Source organism: Astatotilapia calliptera, chromosome 8, assembly GCF_900246225.1.
Source record: "Astatotilapia calliptera chromosome 8, fAstCal1.2, whole genome shotgun sequence".
Lineage (NCBI taxonomy): Eukaryota > Metazoa > Chordata > Actinopteri > Cichliformes > Cichlidae > Astatotilapia > Astatotilapia calliptera.
This window is the reverse complement of record NC_039309.1, coordinates 23774746-23796550: the sequence shown is the minus strand read 5'-3', so window position 1 is coordinate 23796550 and position 21805 is coordinate 23774746. Positions and strand designations below refer to the sequence as shown.

Below are 21805 nucleotides of genomic sequence, written 5' to 3'. Positions count from 1 at the left end.
TTGTGTAACTCTGCTTTATGTTGACACGAGCAACACACTTTGTATGTGGTGCTCTTATTGCACTTTGACTGCGCTGTGTGCTGGCAGTGTTACATGAAACTAGAGAATATAGAAGCACAGTCAAACATACTGTGCAAAATTCTTAAGCCAACATCCGTCTCTTTATATTTTGCTGGGAAACGGGAGAAACTGCACTTTTTCCCCTCCAACTTTATTTCAACAGAAACATTTAACGAGCATAACACAACACAATGGGTTTTACAATTGTACTGCAAAATTATAACACAGAGGAAGAGTATGTCTAATTAAACAAAAAGGATAGAAATACAGATGCAAAGAGGAAAAACGGGACTGAATAATTCAATAAATTAAAATGTTACAAATATTAATGGTTTTTAAAGCTTTCTTATTGTGAGAGGAACACAGTTGTGTTTCTCTCCTGAAAGTGGAGAAGTTACATTTATGTGTTTGATTAATGAGGTGAAAAGCACGACAGTCTCACTAAAGTCACCAAACACGTCCCGGGACTCATTCAGATCAGATGCTGTTAGAGATCAAACGACATATAAAACCTCAGTAAATGTTTCTATATCGCTCTTATATTTTAACAGGGTTAAATCAACAGCAGCTTAAACCAAATCTCCTTTTGAAACCACACTCGTCATAAACAACCATCGAGCCCTCTGAACACTAGGCGGAAACGGAAGTGACGTACAAGCACACCGCCGTTTCGTCTAAATTCAAAATGAACATCAGATGACTTCAGATGTCTTAAAGTTGTTTTGACCACGTTGTCTTTGAGTCTGTTTGTGCTTTAAAGCTGATTTGCTGCTTTGTTGGAAGTAAAGCTTCAACACAGGAAGTTAAAAAAAACAGTTGACCTTTTCCCACAATCCACCGGGAGAGAGTGAAGGCGCGTTTTGTTGGTAGACAGTTGGTGGTGCGTGTCCGTGGGCTCCCTGGGTTCCAGCGCTATCACAGCGTCGCCTGAGCACAGAGACAACGCGTCTGCTCTTCGCTCCCCTGTTTGCGGACTTTCGCGCTGATTCCCGCCGACATGGCTCCGTACTTGCTGACAGCAGGTGTTAGCCTGCTGGCTAAGTCCTTCAGTGTGCTCTCCTGCACTGGCTCTCTGGCAAGGTAGCTAACCCAGGCGTATGTGTTGCATTAGCTAGCTGCAGAGACACTGCAGTCTGCTGTGTGAAACTCCCTGAACATCGTGTTTTAGAACAGTGAGTGTTGGTGATGGTAGCATACGTAAGCGTAGCATGAAGCAGCCGTAAATATAAACATGGCCTTCGGTTCTTGGTACTGTTGGTAAACAGAAAAGCAGACATCTTGTAAGAGTTCCCGTTTGCTGTCAGTGCTTTGAAGCTTCGTGTGCTCTTCATATCCGACAGGAAACGCAGTGTAGCTGCAGCTCACACATAGCAGCGCTGCAGTGTTTGCAGGCTAATGCTGACTGTCTTCTTTCAACGCGGCCAGTAAAGTGTCACCCAGTTAGCAGTGTGCTGTGTGAACAAGCACACTGTGCGGTCAGACATGCACTGACAGTCATGATGAGTAGAAATGGGGCGGGGCGATCGTGGCTTAAGAGTTGGGAGTTCGCCTTGTAATCGGAAGGTTGCCGGTTCGAGCCCCGGCTCTGACAGTCTCGGTCGTTGTGTCCTTGGGCAAGACACTTCACCCGTTGCCTACTGGTGGTGGTCAGAGGGCCCGGTGGCGCCAGTGTCCGGCAGCCTCGCCTCTGTCAGTGCGGCCCAGGGTGGCTGTGGCTACAATGTAGCTGCCATCACCAGTGTGTGACTGTGTGTGTGAATGGGTGGATGACAGGATATGTAAAGTGCTTTGGGGTCCTTAGGGACTAGTAAAGCGCTATATAAATACAGGCCATTTACCAAATGTTCCTCACAGATCTCAGGCATGAACCCTGAAATACTCCATGTGGAATAAAGCGTGATGGAGAGGAGAGAGATGGCTGTTCTCATGTATGTTGCCTCCCTGCAGGTGTACCAGCGTGCTGCCCTCTGCATTCTTCAGCCCAGTGAAGTTTCTGACCTCCGAGGCCCGCTCCCCTCCAAAGAGACCTCTGAACGGATACATGAGATATGTTCAGCAACAGAAGCCGCTCATGGCCAGACAGAACCCAGGTATGCACTGTCACACTGCAGGCTGGTCAGCCTGAATGAGCAGACGTGTAAACATTCAGACAGGAAAAGGTTTGAACCTCGTGTATATGAAAGCAGTTAAATGGCAGTGATGGGCTGAGGCTTTAAGACACTACTCTTTGTATTTTGCTACAGAAAATGAATATAGATGTGGCGATTTATTAAAACGTGCAGTCTACGTGGACATAAAGTATATATGGCTGCTTTTACGGACACACTGCACACCATGTGCATATATGCCATTGCTATGGTTAATGGCTCCTTGGCAATCACCCTGTTAGTTTGGAAGTAATGTTTCATGCCTGGTGTATGTAGATGCAATGCTGGTTAATCCCCTGAGCGAGGCCTCTCTGTGCCTGAATACTTCACAGGTCAGAGTTAAAAGTTGAAAATGCTACAGCAAAGGCAGTGAAAATGAATAAGAAATCCAGAAACAGAAAGAAACGAGGGATGGCTTCAGGCGTTTGCACAGTCCTTCCGACAACACATACATACATATACATACAGAAATGAATCAAGCACCGGCATGCAGCACAGCGTGGATAAAGATAACACATGGGGCCAGGTTGGCGGCTGGATGGGATGGAAACAGCAGCCATGATGGCGTCCAGAATTTCTCCCACAGTCGTGTTGTAGGTATGACGGTGGTGAAGCAGAGGGGGGAGAGGAGAGCCTGTGCACACTTCTGTGGGCGCATGGAAGTGCATCCATGCTTCCTAAAATATCAGTGAGAAGAATCAGCGGCTCGGCTCCAGCAGCTGGTTGTGATTTGTTGCCGCAGGGTGTTTGGCAGTGAGGAGCACCACAGCACTGACCTGATCAGTCCAAAGAAGAGCACGAGGATTGTCCAGTAACACACAGACCATGTTGTCTAGGGCTGCTCGATTAATCGAATTTTAATCACGATTACGATCTGGGCTTTCAACGATCATTAAAAATGACTGAGCCGATTATTAGCCCCTCCCTCATTTATCCGCGACACCTTAAAGGCCGGTCCGTGAAAATATTGCATAAACCGTCCGTGGCGCAAAAAAGGTTGGAGACCGCTGATTAAGAGGACCCGAGGGAAGCTCGGAAAGCTAAGCAGAAGTTATTTGGAGAGGAGAGTGACTGCCGCTGGTTGAAAAGAGAGGTAAAAAACAACTTCAGTGGTGTTGCACACTATTTTATATTATTTTTTAAAGTCATTGTTAACCCTTTAAAGCCGGTCAGAGCAGCACGCTCCATTTTGTGTAGCTATTTTTAAATCCCTTTTTATGCAATTTTTGCAAAGCTATGTGTGGAAGGAAACTGTGACCGAGGACAAGCTGATGGCATCAGATGTAAGTACAACTCCTCTGGTTTCATACGCAAAACAGATTATTGCGCTAGCTTACACGGTTCAGGTTCTACAGGGATTTAAAAATAGTTACACAAAACGGAGCGTGCTGCTCTGACCGGCTTTAAAGGGTTAACAATAACAATGTATTGAATAATGACTTTAAAAAAATACTATAAAATAATGTGCAAATGTTTGCAATATAAGAAATAAATGAAAAATGTAAACATCTATGTTTAGTGAACTTTGCAGTGTTGCTCTGTGGTGCAGCTACACCGTAGCAAAGTTTACACACTGTGTCTACTTGATCCACGTCTGACTGAACCCATAATGTTTCCACACCACTGAAGTTTTTTACCTCTCTTTTCAGCCAACAGCAGTCACTCTCCTCTCCAAATAACTTCTGCTGAGCTTTCCGAGCTTCCCTCGGGTCCTCTTAATTGTTGTGACACGTGTTCGAAATGCAGAGAGGTGCGCTCGATTTGCCACACGGAGCAGCGCGAGAGTAAAGCACGAGGGAGGGGCTGATAATCGGCTCAGTCATTTTTAATGATCGTTGAAAGCCCAGATCGTAATCGAGATTAAAATTCGATTAATTGAGCAGCCCTAGTGTTGTCTTGGACAACAATGGAAAACTAAACTGTGAATTGTGGCTAATTGTCAGAGTCTGGGTGTGTAGAGTAGACCGGGCCCACACTGGCAGATGTTACTTTCAGTGACTTTTTCTAACAACCATGAAAACGAGGTTATGAAGATTGTTGTGCTGCACTTTGTTGCCTTTAAAGGCCAAAGTCCCTTTCAGTGCAGAGCTGTAGATGTAACACGGGTGTCTGTCAGCTGCCCGGCTCGGCCCTCTCTCCCAGATCTGTATGAACAGTTTGTGAATGAGCCTGTGTGGCTGCAGCAGCAGCTCTGTGAGACACTCTAGATCAGTCACAGTTTCTCTGTCCTTCCTCTAGTGATGCATTTTTGTTGTCATTAAACATTTCCTCATTATTTTCTTCAGAAATCAAAGCAGTGGATCTGATTAAGACGATTGCCCAGCAGTGGAGATCACTGAGCCCAGAACAGAAACAGGTATCTCATTTCTGTGTGTGTATAAACTGTAGGGGTGCAACAGTTCACCAGATCTATGGTTGGGCCGTAGCATCACGGGTTGTGGTCGTGGACTACACGTCACACACGACAATGTTTAAAGTCGTTTCCTTAAATTCCTCTGAAGTACATTGATAGTCATTCTCTACATCTTAACTAAAAGAATACATTTTCTTGATCGTCATCCAGAACTTTTGGGCCTGTTTAGAATATAAAGCCTGAAGTTTATACTGTATTTATACATTTACTGTGATTCTTCCAAACATTTTCTCATTAAATAAAACAGGAAGATGTGAAGAACATCAAAGGCATAAAGTGAAAAGTAGACTCGAGTGACCTGAGCGGGTCGGGCTTTTCTCACGAGCCGTTGCATCCCTAATAAACTGCTTCGGTAGCTCGAGGCGGGCACGTGCAACTGTGATAAATGAAAATATGCTTCTGTCAGGTTGTGTTTGTCGCACACAGGTAACAATAGCACGGCGTTACCAGCGGTGAAAGTGGAAAAGTCCTCTCTGTTGTGACCCGAGTCTTTTGTTTGGTAGCCGTTTCAGGAAGCTTCTCTCCGGGCCCGGGAACAGTTCAAGGTGGATCTAGAGCGCTATCAAGCCCAGCTGACTCCTGCACAGCTGCAGCAACAAGCCCAGGAGAAAAGGCAGAGGAGGGCCAAGAGGAAGGCCATCCGCAAGAAGAGGGTAAGAAAGACAGAAAGGACCAGAGCAGGCTGGTTTTTATCTCCTGTGCACTCATCGTGGGTTTGCTGGGTTGGTAGTTCAATCCTTAGCTTCTCCTGTTCAAACTCTCTAAGGAACTGAATGTGAACTGTGCAGAGTTTTACTGTGTGTGTGTGTGTGTGTGTGCGTGTGTGTGCGCGCGCGTGCACGTGTTTTCCAGGAGTTGACAAACCTGGGGAAGCCCAAACGTCCTCGCTCTCCTTTCAACATCTTCATGTCGGAGCACTTTGAGGAGGCTAAAGGAATTACGTCTCAGGTCAGGAAGTACACGTGCACTGATCCAGGGTCAGTGTGACCCTGATTTAAAAACCTGCAACAGGTATCAGAGTTTCAGTGTTTGGTGTTTATGCCGGCACGCTGGCGCGGCACAGATGACTAATGATGTGTAGTGAAGTCAGCCGGTGGGACGTTACCCCGGCAGCTTCTCTCCGTCTGTCACGTTTGATGTTTGCTGGGAAGCTTCTCTTGCACTTTACAGTAACACCACGTAACATCAGCTCCTGTAAGATGGTGTGAGGAGCAGGAGGCGCTAGTGTGAGCGGAAAAAAGATTAGCACCAGTACAAATGAGGTCATTTTATATGACGATGGTATGGATGCGTTTTCCATATCAGCAAACACACAGAGCCAGAGTTTCTGACATGAAGTGCACCTGCAGAAACTGGACTAAATGGAAATGCCAGTTTGAGATGGAATACAGATTCAGGTGAAACTGGAGCAGCTGTCAGGGTGCTGATGCAGCACCCTGACAGCTGCTCCAGTCATTTCTCTTGTTCTGTGTTGGTCAGCAGCTAAGCAGACACTGCAGGGTTGTTTTGGCCAATAGTTGCTCCTGTCGTTGTTTCAGGCTAAGATGAAGTCGCTGTTGGAGGACTGGAGGAATCTCTTCAGCCATCAGAAACAGGTCGGCAACACGCACCTTTCATCCTTGTAGCTGGAATGCTAATGAGTGCTGTCGGGTCTTCTGACATTTGTATTTGTGCCACAGGTCTACACGCAGCTCGCTGAGGATGACAAGATTCGCTACAAGAATGAGATGAAGTCGTGGGAGGACCACATGGTGGAGATCGGAAGAGAAGACCTGATCCGAGAGCGGACCCTGTCTACCAAGAAGAAACCTGCTGCAAGAGCCAAGAAGGCAACAAAGAAGGTAACAAAGAAGGCTAAAACTGTGAAGAAAGCCACGGGAACGTCAAAACCCTCCAAGAAGACCACAAAAAGCAGATCGGCGAAAACTGTCAGCCCGCCGTCCACCAAGAAGACATAAGACGCGTCCAGAGGAGGTGACAGGAGCTGTGATGGCTCGGGCGGAGCTCGGCCTCGCTTTTCTCTGACTTGAAAGTCAGCTGTCTCAGCTGACAGGACAGAACTTTGATAACCTTCAGACAGATCCGCATCATTGATGTCTCCAGATAAACCGCGATGGCAGCATTTGTAAAAAAGGTACCTGTGAGTTTGAGTCCTTCCCTGTGATGCAGACTCACTCCTCCAGGCTTAGATGGAGTAGTAAAATACCAAGTTTGACTTTAAAAGTGTGAGAGCCAAATGAAGCAAGCCTGTTGGCGTCGGAGCGCTGACGTGTACCGCTGTGGTGTTGACAGGAACAAACGGGTTCCTGTTGCCGTCCTAGAACACCTGCAGGATTAATGTGGGCTGCATTTTTTACTTCAACACATCCACACAAAATCCTGCAACAATGAATGAGTCTGAATGTGTCCTGTAAGGTCCACTGATTCTACCTGAACCTGACATAAATCCATACTTGGTGCTGGTGAGTGTGCAGCTTTAAACGCAGCGCTCCGGGCGGTCCCACATTTCCTCTTGAGATCAGAGCACCGCTGTTCACATGCAAGAAACCTGACTGAATTTTAGTGTCACTACTGTCACGCCTGTTGCTTCAGTAGCAACTTTAACGTGTGTCCGTGACCCTGAATGAAACCAGCTGCTTTACACTCTGTACTCGGCTAACGTCCGGTAACATTTGGTCTGTTCTGTTATTATGAAGAGCATAGTGTAGTACTGATAGCTGCTTTGTGTTGTAGAGTGCACAGGTCTCTGTGCTGCCATGTTCATCCTGCTTTATTATGTCTTTCCTTGTATGGTGTTTTTTTTCCTCAATAAACCTTCGTATACAGTTTTCTTCTACATGGCCTGAAATGATTCTGCATGTGTGCATGAAGCCCCCAGTGTCAGGCAGGATACAACATGTCAGCCGTATGATGACGAGGTGTTTCAGTGATCTGTGTTACTGACTTCACCTTTCAGGGCTTTGTGGTTCTTTGTGTGACACATTCATGCAACATTTGAAGTTTCTGGCTCAAGACATGCGTCGAACAAATGAGGAACGCTGTGACTGACGATGACCTGCTGTCCTGACAGGCTGCTTGTTCTTCAGCTCGTTTCCTGAAACGCTGTTACGTTCGTGGCCGAGGGGTAAATCGAAAGTAAGAGCCAAAACAGCGCTTTTCAAAATGCTATGCAGCCATTTATTGACGTCAGCAGTGAGCAATGCCAAAATAACAAACAAAGCTCTAACGGTCCCCAAGCTTCCCTGTCAAATAAAAGTCAACCAAAAACAGTTTAAATAAAGTTTTACTTTGACAAACAGACCTGGGTTCAACAGAAAGGCTTCTCGCTCCGACCAGGCTGCTGCACTGGACTACATACACACATGTACAGTGGACGGGTTACAAATGACCTCATTTACGAAGGTCAATGTCCTAGCACCAGACACAAATCAGCTGATACTAATATACCAGCTGGCCACGTGTTCAGTCAGACACTCAAAGCAACACTCAGTAACAGGCTGTTGGGTGGAGGAGAGAGGGCCAGGTGGTGTCATCTGGTGGTTAAGTACTTGTTGTTGAATCCAACCACTCAGCAGGCACTGGTCCCCATTAAGACACACCCATGTGTCTGAGACCCACAGCCATCCTCTGGTGGGAGGAGTCTGTCACACATCCTGGGTCATTGCAGAAGCTGCTCTTTAAATGGGAAAAACCCTGTGGTGACATTTTTACTACAGCTCAGCATCCAGATACTGTACTGCTGCATCAGGCCTTGTGTCAGCCCGTGTGAGTGACACACTATGACGGTCCTTGTGGTCAGCAGGCTGATGGTTCATGGCCCATTTTACTGCGCTGATATCTTCATCCCAGAGAGGGAAACGTCTGTGTTTTAAAAAGATTCATTTCAAAGACTTCACATGATTTAAACACAGATGCATGGTGACTCTCAGCAGTGTACCCTCAGACTGTTCTTCCCAACACATTTACTGCAGTTTCTCCTCCTACAGTGTCTACGGGTCACCTGCAGGGAGACCCTCAGGGGCCCGGAGGCTGCTGTGATGCAGCTTGGCCCAGTAAAGCCTGGAAGTCCGGAGATAAAACCAGTTTGTGATGGACGTTTCCCAGCACCATCATATCTCCAGTCCGCCCATCACACAGACGCACAGACACCAGTTGCTGCAGAAAGAGGGAGAAATGGCGTGTGAATAGGCAGTGACGTAATGAATGGTTGTTTTCCTTCACCGTGGACGCCCGTGTGTTGCTGTCAGTGCTGCTCCTCAGCCTCTGAGCAGATACAGTGGCTTGCTGTATTACGCACACGCCACTTTGCAGTTATTTATTTGTAACACATGTTTGGAATCACGTATGATTTTCGTTCCACTTCTCACGTGTGCACCACTTTGTGTTGGCCTTTCACCTGGAATTCCAATAAAATGTGACAAAATGTGGGAAAGTTCAAGAGAGCCGAACACTTTTGCAAGCCACTGTATGTTCTCTGAATGTGGCAACCTTCTTCAGAAGAAGCATCAAAGGGTGTGTACTGGAAGGTTTCAGATAATAATCAACTGTACTGAAGGACATGAGGTTTGTGAGAAGTATTTTAAATATCAGTGAAATGTTTCCTGTCTTCAGCTTTGACAGTAGGGCCAACGTTCACTAAGAACACCGTGAGACGCCTGAAGCTGATCCTTCCTCGTGTGGCAGCTCGACTGATATCATTCAGCCAAGGCTCGGGGTTTGGTCTAACGTGTAGAGAAGGACGCCCCACCGAGGATGACACAGACTGATCACATCCTTTCAAAAGGGTTGAACTTTGATCCCAGCCACAGAAACAACAACGCTACAGCTGTAGAAGCAGAGCAGCAATGCAAAGCCAGCATCCAACATCAGCATGGACGAGAGGGAGGCACTCACATCACTTAGTAATGACAACAACATTGTGACAAAGCAGAGGAGCAGTTGCAATGCTCTCCATTTGCCCCATATGTGTTTACCTTTTTTTGCACATTGTACACATTATTCTGTTTCTATGTATTTGCTATGATTTGCTATTTGTCAAGTAACATTGCTTCACTCACTATCCCGGGTTTGTTTGTGGAAGCGTTTTGTTGCCGGCAAATCAAACATTCTGCAAATTAAGACAAATACTCAGTTACATGTTTCTTTATACTTTATTATGTTACAGATTAAGTCATTTGTTCATACTTACTCTGTTTGTCTTTTCAGTCTTCATGAGGGTCAGGCGTGGGGAAACGCCCACCTGGCATTTCCTCATTTTAAAGTCCTGATGATGTCACACATGACATCAGCAGATCAAACCAAGTGGAGGGGTTTGTTTTTCCAGAGAGATGCTTCCTTTTGTTTGTGTTAAGGTTTAAAGGGATTTGTTGAATGTTTTTCCTTTCGTTAATACTGCCATTTAGTTGTGTAAATGTGCATATTAGAAGTGTGTAGAGGTTTTGTGTTTTTCGATCATCTGGGTAGAGTTTTAGATCCCTCAGTTGAGTGAGTGGTACTGGCTGGGCAATTGGAAGGAAATTGATGGCCCTATTTAAAGCCAGTCTCTACCAGATGCAGCAGAGAGCAGAGGTGAGCTGTGTCACCAGAGCCATGTTATGTTAATAGAGTTTATTTGGGGAGGAAGTTTTGTTAAGTTACATTAAATTAAGTTCACTGTAAATAAATTGCTCACCTTGGAAACCTGAACTGTCGGCATAGTCTGCTTCCCTACCACCTTCCTTGACGTTCGAGTCTGACTACTTCACAAACATCAACATCCTTCCAGTAGACAAGGGTAGGTGCACAGTTCTGCTAGACCAGAAAGACTAACAGGAGAAAATCTACTTATGAGCCCCAGGAAGCATTCGGATCAGTATTTAAGGTCTGACCCTCGTCACTGGTGGTCTAAGCAATGGCGCCTGTGTTTGGCTTTGCCGCTGCTGCTACAGCTCGTTGGAGACGACAGTGTAGTTTTTCACTGCCGTCACTTGTCGTTTGCAATATACTTTTTGCTCTTTTGTATTCTGACGTTTCTTCTGCTGCTTTAATTTATGATCGGGATACACTGTTAAACATCAAAGACTCAATGGAGATCTACTGTGACAGCTGGGACAGCTACAGAAAAACTTTTTCTCCTCCTCTGGAGTGTTCCGCACCTGACTGCGTGCTACTGTGCACAACCCGCGGCATTTCCACCCTCAAGAGACGAAAAAGGGGAACGAGGGCCGGCGTCCAGGTGAAACGGAGAAGGTACCGGAGGCTAGCTGCTTTGCTGTGGGGTGACTCTCGGTGTCTGCGACCAGTTCCTCTCCTGTCGTTTGCTGGGGATGTTACGCTGCCGCCTGGGACCCGAGCCCCATGGCTCGAAAGCAGTTTGCTCACTCTGTGTCCGTCATCCATTTCCCGTTTTGTTGGTGACAGCTACGTCTGCTCATCGATCAAGGTTTTTTCCAACTCTGGAGTCGCTGCCCTGTCCGGCAGGTCCACAGGTTTGCACAGGTGTTTAATTCAAGTACCGCTGCAGTCAGATGTAGATTCCGCAGATAAACCGTCATCAATTCGGTTCGCCCTGCTTAACGTTCGCTCTATAACGAACAAATCATTTATTTTAAATGATCTTTTTATCAAAGAGTCTCTAGGTTTTATGTGTCTGACTGAGACGTGGCAGCAAAATAAGGATTATGTCCACCTGAATGAAATCTGCCCGTCTGGCTGTTCTGTCATTGGAACTCCGCGTCTTTTAGGACGTGGTGGAGGACTTGCTGCTGTTTACCAGGACAGACTCATATGCAAACTGGTGACTTCGGACTTCTTCTCTTCATTTGAGTCACAGATGATGAAGGTCGGTTCTCTGAAAACCTTTTATTGTATTTTAATCTATCGACCTCCTGGACCTGCTGGGGTCTTTCTAACTGAATTTAACGACCTTCTGACATCGATCATTAAACTGGAGAGGGTTGTAATATTGGGAGACTTAAACCTTCATATTGATGACGCTTCCTGTAACACTGCTGCTGAGCTCATCACTATCACTGAGTCTTTTAACTTTAAGCAGCATGTTTCTGGCCCCACACATACGAAGGGCCACACTCTTGATCTTGTTTTCTCCCTGGGTTTAAATATATATGATGTATGTGTGGAAGATGTCCATGTGAGTGACCATAGTTGTATATTCTTTAATTTGTCATTTTACGTGGATCCTTCACCTCCTAAATTGATGATCCAAAGGCGGATTATAAACCAGGATGCTGCTAGAAGGTTTTCTGCCATGTTTGTCCCTTGCATGGCTCAAAATGATATGGATTCACTTATTTTGTCTTTTAACAATCAATTTTAGATACGGTGACACCTCTGAAACTAAATGTTGTCCATTCTTCAAATTTCTGTCCTTGGATAAATGAAAGTATTTGAAATTTTAGGAGATATTGTCGCAAATTAGAACGTTTATGGAAGGCTTCCAAGCTTGAGGTCCATAGGGTACATCTCAAGGAATCAATTTTCTCACTTAACAACATGATAAAAAATGCCAGAACGGAATATTTTGCTAATTTAATAGCTTCAAAAAAGAAAAATCCCAGAGTATTGTTTGATACAATTAAAAACATTGTCTCTCCTGATATTCCTCATGTACCAGTCTATACTAAATCTGACTGTAATGACTTTTTAAACTATTTTGTTAATAAGGTCGCTGCTGTCAGGTCTAATATTTCTCCATCATCCTCTCAGTATCACATTGACACGTTGTTTACCTCTGATACCTGGTCCTCTTTTACTCCTGTTACCTTACAGGACATCAGTGCTCTGCTTGGTCGAATGAAACTGACTTCAAGCCACCTTGATGTACTTCCTCCATCATTTTTCATTAGTGTGTTTGACTCTATTGGCCCCTGTATTCTGGAAATAATTAATACTTCTCTTTATACTGGCTCAGTTCCCAGCTATTTTAAACAAGCTATTGTTGAACCAATATTAAAGAAACCAAATTTGGACCCATCTCTTCCAAGCAGTTACAGGCCAATATCAAAACTTCCATTGGTGTCAAAGATTTTGGAAAAAATAGTTGCAGAACAACTTATAAACTTTTTGGAAAAGAACAATGTTCTGGACATTTTCCAGTCTGGTTTCCGCAAATTGCACTCCACTGAAACCGCTTTGCTTAAAGTGTCTAGTGACATTCTGATGGCAGCAGACTCTGGAGAGTACACTGTTCTGGTTATGTTGGATCTCAGCTCTGCTTTTGATACTGTTGATCACAGCATCATGATAAATAGGCTGAAGGACTTGTTTGGGATTACTGGCGTTGTTTTAAAATGGTTTATGTCATATCTATCTGAGAGATCCTTTACTGTCTGTATAAATCATGTGCTGTCGGAAACATCAGTTCTGTTTTCTGGGGTACCTCAAGGATCTGTTTTAGGTCCTATTCTCTTTTTGCTGTATATCCTCCCTCTAGGCCACATTATCAGACGTTACAATAATATTTCTTATCATCTCTATGCTGATGACATTCAGTTGTACTGTTCTTTCAAAGCTTCTGAGTTGTATAAATTGTCTTGTTTAAATAATTGTCTGTCAGAAATCAAACAATGGTTAAATGACAATTTCCTTCAGTTAAATGCAGATAAACCAGAAACTTTGATTATTGCACCTGATCACATGCTCTCAGAAATTAGGCAGTATCAGTTTTTTAGACCCTTCATTTCAGTCGAGTCTCAGAAACTTAGGTGTTGTATTTGACAGTTCGATGTCTCTTGAGAAACACTCTAAACAACTTGTCCGGAACAGTTTTTATCATCTAAGAAACATTTCTAAACTCAGGCTACTGGTGTCAAAGGCAGAACTTGAGATGATTACTCATGCTTTTATCTCTTCTCGTTTGGATTATTGTAACGGTCTTTTTACGTGTCTCAACAAACCAGCTCTGGATCGCCTTCAGTCTGTACAGAATGCAGCGGCAAGACTTTTAACTGGTACAAACAAGAGGTCACACATTACTCCAGTTTTGGCTTCTCTTCATTGGTTGCCTGTAAATTTTAGGGTTCATTTTAAAATTTTAGTTGTAACTTTTAGAGCTCTGCATGGTGAAGCTCCCCAGTATATCTCTGACCTGTTGAAACCTCATGCTTCATCCCGAGCACTTAGGTCTTCAGGTCAGAGGCTACTGGTGGTCCCACGTACTAGATTTAAAACATGTGGGGATCGGGCTTTTCAGGCACCGAGGCTGTGGAACTCTCTGCCGTTGTCTTTACGCTGTCTAGACTCTACTGACTCCTTTAAAAAGCAGCTGAAGACATTTTTATACAAACGGGCTTTTAACTAATTTAATTAATTTTAACTTGTATGTCTGATCTTACTGTAAAGCACTTTGTGATTTTATCTGTGAAATGTGCTATATAAATAAATTTTACTTACTTACTTACTGAATGGAGCACAACCTGGGTGTCAACACAGAGCCATGCAGACATACACTCATCCCCCCTCCCCTTCCAAACGCCTCCGATGCTTACGGTGGCTCAAAGGGGAGCAGCACATATGCTGCAGGCCCGGATGTGCTGTCTACACGGCTCTCTCCTTTTACTCATCCCTGTTGCTTGTCATGTGTTTCTATGGTGTATTAAGAGCTTTTCATGTGCTATGCGCTGAGGTGATTTTTTTCTGTTCTCAAACTGACCTCCCTGTTGGAGCTCAGTCTGGGGGGGGGGGGTTCTTTTTCCTCCTTGTCCTTCCTCATGTTGTGCATTTTTCCATTGTTCGGTTCTGGGTCGCTGCTCGTGCTGCTGACCGGCCAGCTACCTACCTGTCTCCCCAATGTGATGTTTGTGTATTGCATGTACGGTCGGCACGGTCAGTCTCTTAATTGCCCCTGGGGGATAAATAAAGTCTTCTGAATCTGAACACCATCCCCACAGAGACAGCAGCAGGGAGGAACATCAGGTCAACAAGGCCCTGAGTAAACGTGGACATCTGTCAAAGCTGGAGGCAGGGCTGCAACAATTCATCAACATCCATGATACTGACTATAAAAACTTGTCGACGTGTCATACGTGTTTTTATAACTGTAATACACTACAGGCAGCTATGGGGCAGTATCACCTATACTGTCTGCCAAGACTGCATTTAATACCAACGAAGAAGAACACAGTGCGACCGGCAAAGCAGGAGGACGGAAGAAAACGGAAACTGAGATTTTAAAAAATGTGAAAGCATTTCACAGAAAGCAAAGTTAAATGCAAACTGTGCAAAGCAGAGCCAGCCGTGCACGGCTGGAGCTGTGACGTCACCATTTCACTTTTGTTAGCTAATGTGACAGTAAACCATTAAGCAGGAGTAGTTACAGTCTCCTAGTCCGCCCCCACCCCAGCATTCATATTGGTGAATGTGAGGAAGGTGGTGCACCTGTTCCAGCTAACATTAACCATAACCATATAGGAGAGTTAGACGTGTACATCCAGGTGGACGAGGTGGGAGACGCTCCCCGACACTTAGCCAAGTCTCTGTTACAAACAGAAAGTAGAGGTCATGGAGGAAGTGGAGGCATTTAGATTTATTCACACGAGATCTCTCATTAACCAGACACTGGCCAAACTGGATGAGCAACCCTCCCCATTCATCCAGAGGACGCCTCACCAGCTCGTGGTCCCCGGTGTCTGCAGCTTTTGGTGTTTGTAACTCACAAATTATACTGCAAAGGTCACATGACTGAAACAATAATAAAAATGTCTAAACCTGCTGTAAAACTAAAGGTAGTGTCATATTATCCTTTTGTTTATTTGAACTTTTTTTGGTGGGAAATTTGAGCATCATATGTAATCCATGACCACACAGGTCTGACAGATCTGCTTACACTAGTTAATGATTGCAATGCAAAAATAATGTTAGAACACAAACGCGTTACCTGCAGGAAGGAGAATGCAGCTCCCTCTGAGACGTCCATGATGATGTCACCCAGCTTCAGCTCCACCTTTCCTGACTTCCTGATCTGCAGCTTACCCAGAAATCCTTCTGGGAACTGCGAGAGCACAGGACAGCCCTCTTTCACTGCACTCTGAGTGCGCGCGCGCGCGCGCGCACACACACACACACACACACACACACACACACACACACACACACACACACACACACACACACACACACACACACACACACACACACACACACACACACACACACACACTCTTTAGAAGCAGTTACAACAGTCCACTGTGCTTCAGTGAGGCTTGACGATGCAGACCACAGATCACGTGATGGTGTTTCAGGCTGAGTGTTTCCTGTGCAGTGGGTAAAATGCGAAGTCAAAGCCACGCGTGAGATGTTAGGAGCCCTGGTGTCTGAACCTGACTGTGGCTGATTTGGGGATTCTGAATTAGACACCGGTGTGGATGTGCGTGTAACAGCTTGTTGTGTTAGTACTGTTATGAGTTGGTGACCTATGCAGGGAGTACGCTGCAGCTTGTTTATGTTTTTATGGTCTGCAGGGCAGCGTCCTGCTGGGGGTAGCTGCTGCTGCCTTGGAGGGCAGCGCTGGGTCCACAACAATCTTTATGTGGGTAGCACGGATGAAGCGTTGTTTCAGCCGCTTCCAAAACACCTGAGAATGAACGAGGACGTGCAACAAAATCCAAAGGGAGGATTTTAGTCCTGGAATCTGTTCCACAAATCAGTGAATTTCGCCAGCAGCTGCTTTACATAATTTTGTAAAATTAAATTAACATAGCATAACATAAATATCTGTGATGAGAGAGGTGTTCACCGCCTCTGTGCTGCAGGAAACACTTGTACAGCTGTCAGGCAGAAACACTGCTGAGCTCTAGGTTTGACCTCACTGGCACAGCTTAGCTGTTTCTGTCAGCGACCGTTAACTAAGGACGTCTGCAGGAAGAGGACTGCATGCTGTACCACTGTATTAGGCTGGAAGCAGAAGATGCAAACAAAAATGGCCGAGGAGCTTATGGATAGATGCAAACAAAGCTTTCAGGGCTGATGTTAGGAATCACGCTCAAACATCTGGATGGGTCAGTCCTTTAACATGTGTTTATCCCGTCTACTCACTTTTGCTTGAAGATGTGGAGTCCTCTTCACTTCATGCTTGCCCTCCTTTGTTGCAGGCGTCTCTGCTGCAGGCCCAGGAGCCAGGTCGACCTTCGCTCCAGACGCTCTGCCTGGCATGCAGTCGGGCAGCTGCATGAAGAAGAGCTCCTCCCTGCCGGACAGGCTGAGATCCTGCAGCAGTTCTACCAGCGACGGCTGCTCTGATTTAGGCCGCTCGGTCCTGCTGGTCCCTGCACAGGACTGAGGTCTGAACACAGTGGGCCTCTCTGGACCTGCCATCACAACACAGAGTGATCACTACTCACAGACAGACATGCAGGAGCTCAGTGAGGACACTGTCTGTCATCCACCACATCACTCAGTGCAAAGTCAGTGAGCTCTGCTACTCTGCTGCCTGCCTTCATGAAGGCCTCCACCTTCAGCAGCTCTGCAAAGGGTAGCTCATCTTTCCCTCTGCTGCCCACGCAGGTCCCTTCAGCTCCTCCTTTTTTAACTTCCCTTTGCTTTACCCTCATTCATCAGGTCAGCGTGACTATTTAGTGATAACAGATCATAGATCTTCATACATCTACATCTCCTCGTGACTGATCACACCATCTTTGATTAAGAATCATTACTTTCCATTTATCATTCATTGACTGACACATTTCCTGCACGTCTTACCAAACATGGCACATTAACAGTCACGTTATTGTTGAAGTGGAAACAGCAGAGCCTAAACTCTGACGTCAGTGCTGTGACTGAGTGAACTGCTTGTGACGCTGTGCAGCGTGGGAGGTTTTCTCACGTGTCCTGGAGGTCAGAGTGCGACTGCTGGACTGACACAGAGGCAGCTGGATGGGCTTCAGCTTTGCATCATTCCTCAGACCCGGATCATCGATGAACTGTAGGTACAGATGCATAACATTAGTTTCCCAATGGTCAGCTGATTATCAGCTGACTGTCATGAAACACTGCACTCACTCGCAGGCCGACGGTCAGTGGTGCAAACTCTTACAGCATTAAACTGTCTGAACACTGCTCACACACATAAACCTGCTCTGCGGATCAGCTGATGGTGTTACAGACACCTGCTGCCAACAGGGAGGTTGGAGAGTGCCCTCTGGTGGACAAACGATGCAACCTTAACGCTCATAATGTGCTTCCTTGTGTGACGTTTTTTGTTTCCATTTACCGGCCGTTACCAACACATCTGCAAATGTGACCTGCCAATACATCAGGTGAAGCACTGAGGCAAAGGTCCTGCTGACCTGCAGCTGAGGGTCGATCCATAAAGATGAAAAGTGGAGCTCTTTGCATCTGTTGGGTTCTTTTAATCTTTTGGTGTCTGTGACGCACACGACTGCATCGGTGCGCTTTCACTGCACATGCATGAACAGGAGGAGGAGGGGGAGAGTTCATACCCTCACACCTTTTTACTTGTTGTAATATGTCAAAACAATGATTTCCAAGTCAATGTGAACACGTTCCAGAATAAACACGAGAAGTGAGAACAGCTAACGTTTATGGGCTCCTGACTACAGTTTTAATTCATCTTTAAAGCTTCACAGGAACGAAACAGGAAGCACTCACATCATCTCGCTGAAGTTTACTGAGTATCTCATCTTCCTCTTCCTCCTTTGTCTCTTTCTTGAGCAGTTTGCAGACAGGAGAGGTGGCAGACTCCTGCAGGTGTGTAGCACCATGCCAGCCTGTAGGCAGAAGCACTGATTGAGTGCGATGAAGAGGAAATGCAGTCTGGAGAAAGACATCCAACAGAATGAGAAGAGGGCTGTGGGTGTGCACCTGTTTTGCGCACGCTGTCAGCAGGACCCTGTTCAAAGATGGAGTGGGACTGGATGGTCTGAGGCCGCTCCTTCCTCCTCCCTCTGCTCTCTCTCCTCCGCTCATTCCTATCTCTTCTCTCCTTTTTCGGAGCCACGTGGATCTCCTCCTTTAGCCTACAGGTGTTCAGGATCATTAAATGACACAGTGCATACACAGATGAAATTCTCATACTGTCGTCACTCACTCGTCTTTACTCTTCCTCACGGCGTGGACGTTAGGCTCAAAGGTTTTCTGTTGGTACAAACCAGGAGAGAAAAGAAACACGTATGTCCTCATTAGGATTCAAACGAGGTGTGAATGCTTTTCTACTCAACTACATGGATATTATTATGAATTATAAACCTTACTTTTAAAACCTGACCAGGAGTTAACAGGCATCAAAGCAAGAATGTGAGCTGTAGCGCTGACCCTGACCTCTTTCCCTGTTTCTATCAAATCCTGCATTAAAAAAAACAGAAAAACTTCCTTTAACTCCCAAACTGACCAAGCTGCAGTCACTGTCCTGACTGCTACTGTCTGCAAATGTTCACAGTGCTAAGTTAGCATTTAAATAACACCTTTAACATACATGTCTCTGTATTTATATATGTGATATATTTCTATTTCTGCTTACATCCTTTTGTAACTTCTGTCGGTGCTGTGAAACAGAATTTCCCAGAGGAAGCCACCCGAGGGATTAATAAAGTTTCATCTAATCTAATTTAATCTAACTTGTTTCTTCTCTGCCTTCATCTGCTTCACATCCATGGCCCATTCAGAGCCCCTGACGAACCTAACTCACATGTTTTGTATTTACACTGTTGTATACTTGTTGGTTTATCTGGAACTGTGAGCGTGTGGTTTCTACGTGTTCTCCGAGTATCATGTTTGTACACAAACGAGCAATTTGTTCCAGTATATATAACACAAACATCTCTATATGAGTAAGTAAACACAAACGAATTTTATACAGCAACTGCGTGCAGATACAGAAACACAAATCAGAATGAACAAATGTGTGCAGGGTTGTTATAGCCTGAGTATTAGTGTTACTGTAACACGTGATCAGGGGGCGGGGCTTGGCTGAGTGGACTGTAGGAGAGACACAACATGCCACATGACCACCGAGTCCCCCCATCGTAACACGATAACGCCATCAGATGTCTGCAGAGAAGCCCGTGAACGTGTCAGCAGACTTATGACCCCGGGATTACACTCACGGGACTGTGCTTTATTATTTCCACTTCACGCAAAATAAGCACGCGGCATTATTAACACCGGGGCTGTGCTCGGTTACCTTAGTCTTTTTGAAGCCTCCCCCCAGCGTCAGGTCCCGGGTTCTGAGGGACGTCAGTCTTCCAGGCGGAGGTGGGGAGGTCAGAGTCCTGACCCGGGCCGCGAGTGCTCTCCCCAGCCCAGCCCCGCTGCTCGGGGAGGAGAAGCCGGGAACACTTGCTGCATCCCCGGAGTCGCTCATGTCGCGATACCTGCTGTGCTTCCTCTCAGTATTTTTAATGCGTGTCCGTTCAGCTGTTTCTCACGCAGGTCTGTTAATAAACGACGGCTTTTATTTTGAAAATAGGGCTGTTAAAATCCGGTATTTGTTAGCCGAGCGCCCACAGCTCCTGCCCCACTGGTCCCTCGGTGTGCCTCAGAACTAGTTTGTTTCACTGAGGTAACAGTGATCCTTAGCGGGGCTCCTCTAAGCTAAATAGCAGCTCGTTCCCCTCCGTGCTGTTTCCACGCGCCATATCGCAGCAGGAAGTTAATCCAATCTGGTTGCAAACGCAACACCGTCTGCCGCGGTTACTGGGTCGCGGTGATGATAAACAGTGTACTGCGTGCAGATGTCCTCTCAGCCGTAACCGACGGAGTGTCCTGTCGGTGGATGCAAAATAAATCAATTGCAAACAACGGTGCCAACAAAGCACGACGCACTTACTGCACGAAGGCGCTGAAACGGCTGCAACACCGCTTTGCTTTTGCCGCCTGCTGTATTTGTCCCGGTTAAACGGCTCTAATTTCCTTCCGCAGTTCGCTGCTATTGTTCTCAAGCAGCACTACACCGGAGCCACCACAAGATGGCGCTGTCTGCGTAGCCACGAAATGTGACGCATGTCAGTTTCTTTACGGAAGCAGTGGGTCATGGTGCCATTTAGTGAAAGTGGTTAATATATTTTTCACGAGTTATTTTTATAAATATGTTTATATTTATGATATGCTATACAAAAATGACCAGAGATGGTCTTTCCCTCCTTGACTCCGCCCTCAAACCAGCGTTCCTCCCGGTCCAGGATGTTACATCCTCATCACTGAACGAGTGTCCACTGGCCTGTAGGTGTAAATAGGCTGCAGAGTCCTGGCCTGACGAGGTGGCTCTGCTGTGTTGTGCCATCCGCTTAGTCAGAGGTTGTTTGGTTTCCCTGATCTATGAATCCGATACTCCTGACACGTACGGGATCACTACAGGTTTTCTCTTAGGCAGCGGTTGTCCTTCTCTCCTGGATCGGAGCTTTCTTTAGGAGCCTTCCCAGCTTTGACAAAAGTCCAGCAGGGATAACCACATTTACTCGAGGCCTTCTTGATGTTCTTCTGCCTCCCTGGCTGCTGTGTCTGTGGGGATGGTGTTCGCTCTGTGTGGTAGCGTCCTGATGACGCCCAGTTTGTGCTCCAGTGGATGATGAGAGTCAAACCTTAGATACTGATCCGTATGTGTAGGTTTACGGTACTTTTAGATGTCCTCCATTACTGATGGAAATCTCACAGTCTAAGAAGGCTAACCTGCCACTTTTCATATCCTCCCTGGTGAATTTGATGAGTCGGTCCACCGAGTTAATGTGATCCGTGAATTGTGGTACGTCCTGAGATTTGATTTTCACCCAGGAGTCATCCACTTATCTGAACCAATGGCTTGGTGGTGCTCCAGGGTAGGATAGCAAAGCCCTCTTTTCCACTTCTTCCATGTACAAATTGGCCACGATGGGTGAAACTGGCGAGCCCATGGCACACCCATGTTTCTGTCTGTTGAACTGACCCTTGTATGTGAAGTAGGTGGAATGAAGACACAGTTCAAACACACTTGGTCGATGCTGAGAGCGGTCCTGCTGCTGAGGTTGGGGTCATCCTGTAATCTCTTACGAACTACCTCCAATGCTTCTGTGACTGGAATAAGTCAAAATGGGGAGATTACTGTTGTTGTCTCAGGACAAACTACCTTGTTTGCTACACTCTGTGTTTATGAGCTAAAAGCAAAATCATTTCCTTGTAAAACTGATTCTGAAGTATGATTTTACTAACTCAGAGGGTACAGCTGTTATCTCCACATTTCAACCTTTTTCTCCAAATAGAA

General features: G+C 45.8%; 2 protein-coding genes across 5 annotated transcripts; one reads left to right on the top strand and one right to left on the bottom strand.

Annotated features, from left to right (window-relative positions):
• Nucleotides 1-66: 66 nt before the first annotated feature.
• On the top strand, nucleotides 67-7456 carry tfam (transcription factor A, mitochondrial). The gene is made up of 7 exons (XM_026177495.1): nucleotides 67-1140; nucleotides 2008-2150; nucleotides 4493-4563; nucleotides 5124-5273; nucleotides 5473-5568; nucleotides 6159-6215; nucleotides 6300-7456. The coding sequence occupies exons 1-7, from the start codon at nucleotides 1058-1060 to the stop codon at nucleotides 6576-6578; spliced, it is 879 nt and encodes a 292-aa protein (XP_026033280.1). The 5' UTR covers nucleotides 67-1057; the 3' UTR covers nucleotides 6579-7456.
• Nucleotides 7457-7774: 318 nt separating this feature from the next.
• On the bottom strand, nucleotides 7775-20533 carry LOC113027737 (DNA-directed RNA polymerase III subunit RPC4). Of its 4 annotated transcripts, none has more exons than XM_026177492.1 (8): nucleotides 19754-20533; nucleotides 18662-18708; nucleotides 18436-18590; nucleotides 18223-18341; nucleotides 17438-17534; nucleotides 16651-16922; nucleotides 15494-15643; nucleotides 7775-8775 (listed from the first exon to the last, which is right to left on the bottom strand). In XM_026177492.1, the coding sequence occupies exons 1-8, from the start codon at nucleotides 19931-19933 to the stop codon at nucleotides 8635-8637; spliced, it is 1161 nt and encodes a 386-aa protein (XP_026033277.1). In that variant the 5' UTR covers nucleotides 19934-20533; the 3' UTR covers nucleotides 7775-8634. The 4 variants fall into 4 exon arrangements, with proteins under 4 accessions (XP_026033277.1, XP_026033275.1, XP_026033278.1 ...); XM_026177490.1 differs by lacking the exon at nucleotides 7775-8775 and adding an exon at nucleotides 14290-15297; XM_026177493.1 differs by lacking the exons at nucleotides 7775-8775; nucleotides 15494-15643 and adding an exon at nucleotides 15753-15869.
• Nucleotides 20534-21805: the final 1272 nt, after the last annotated feature.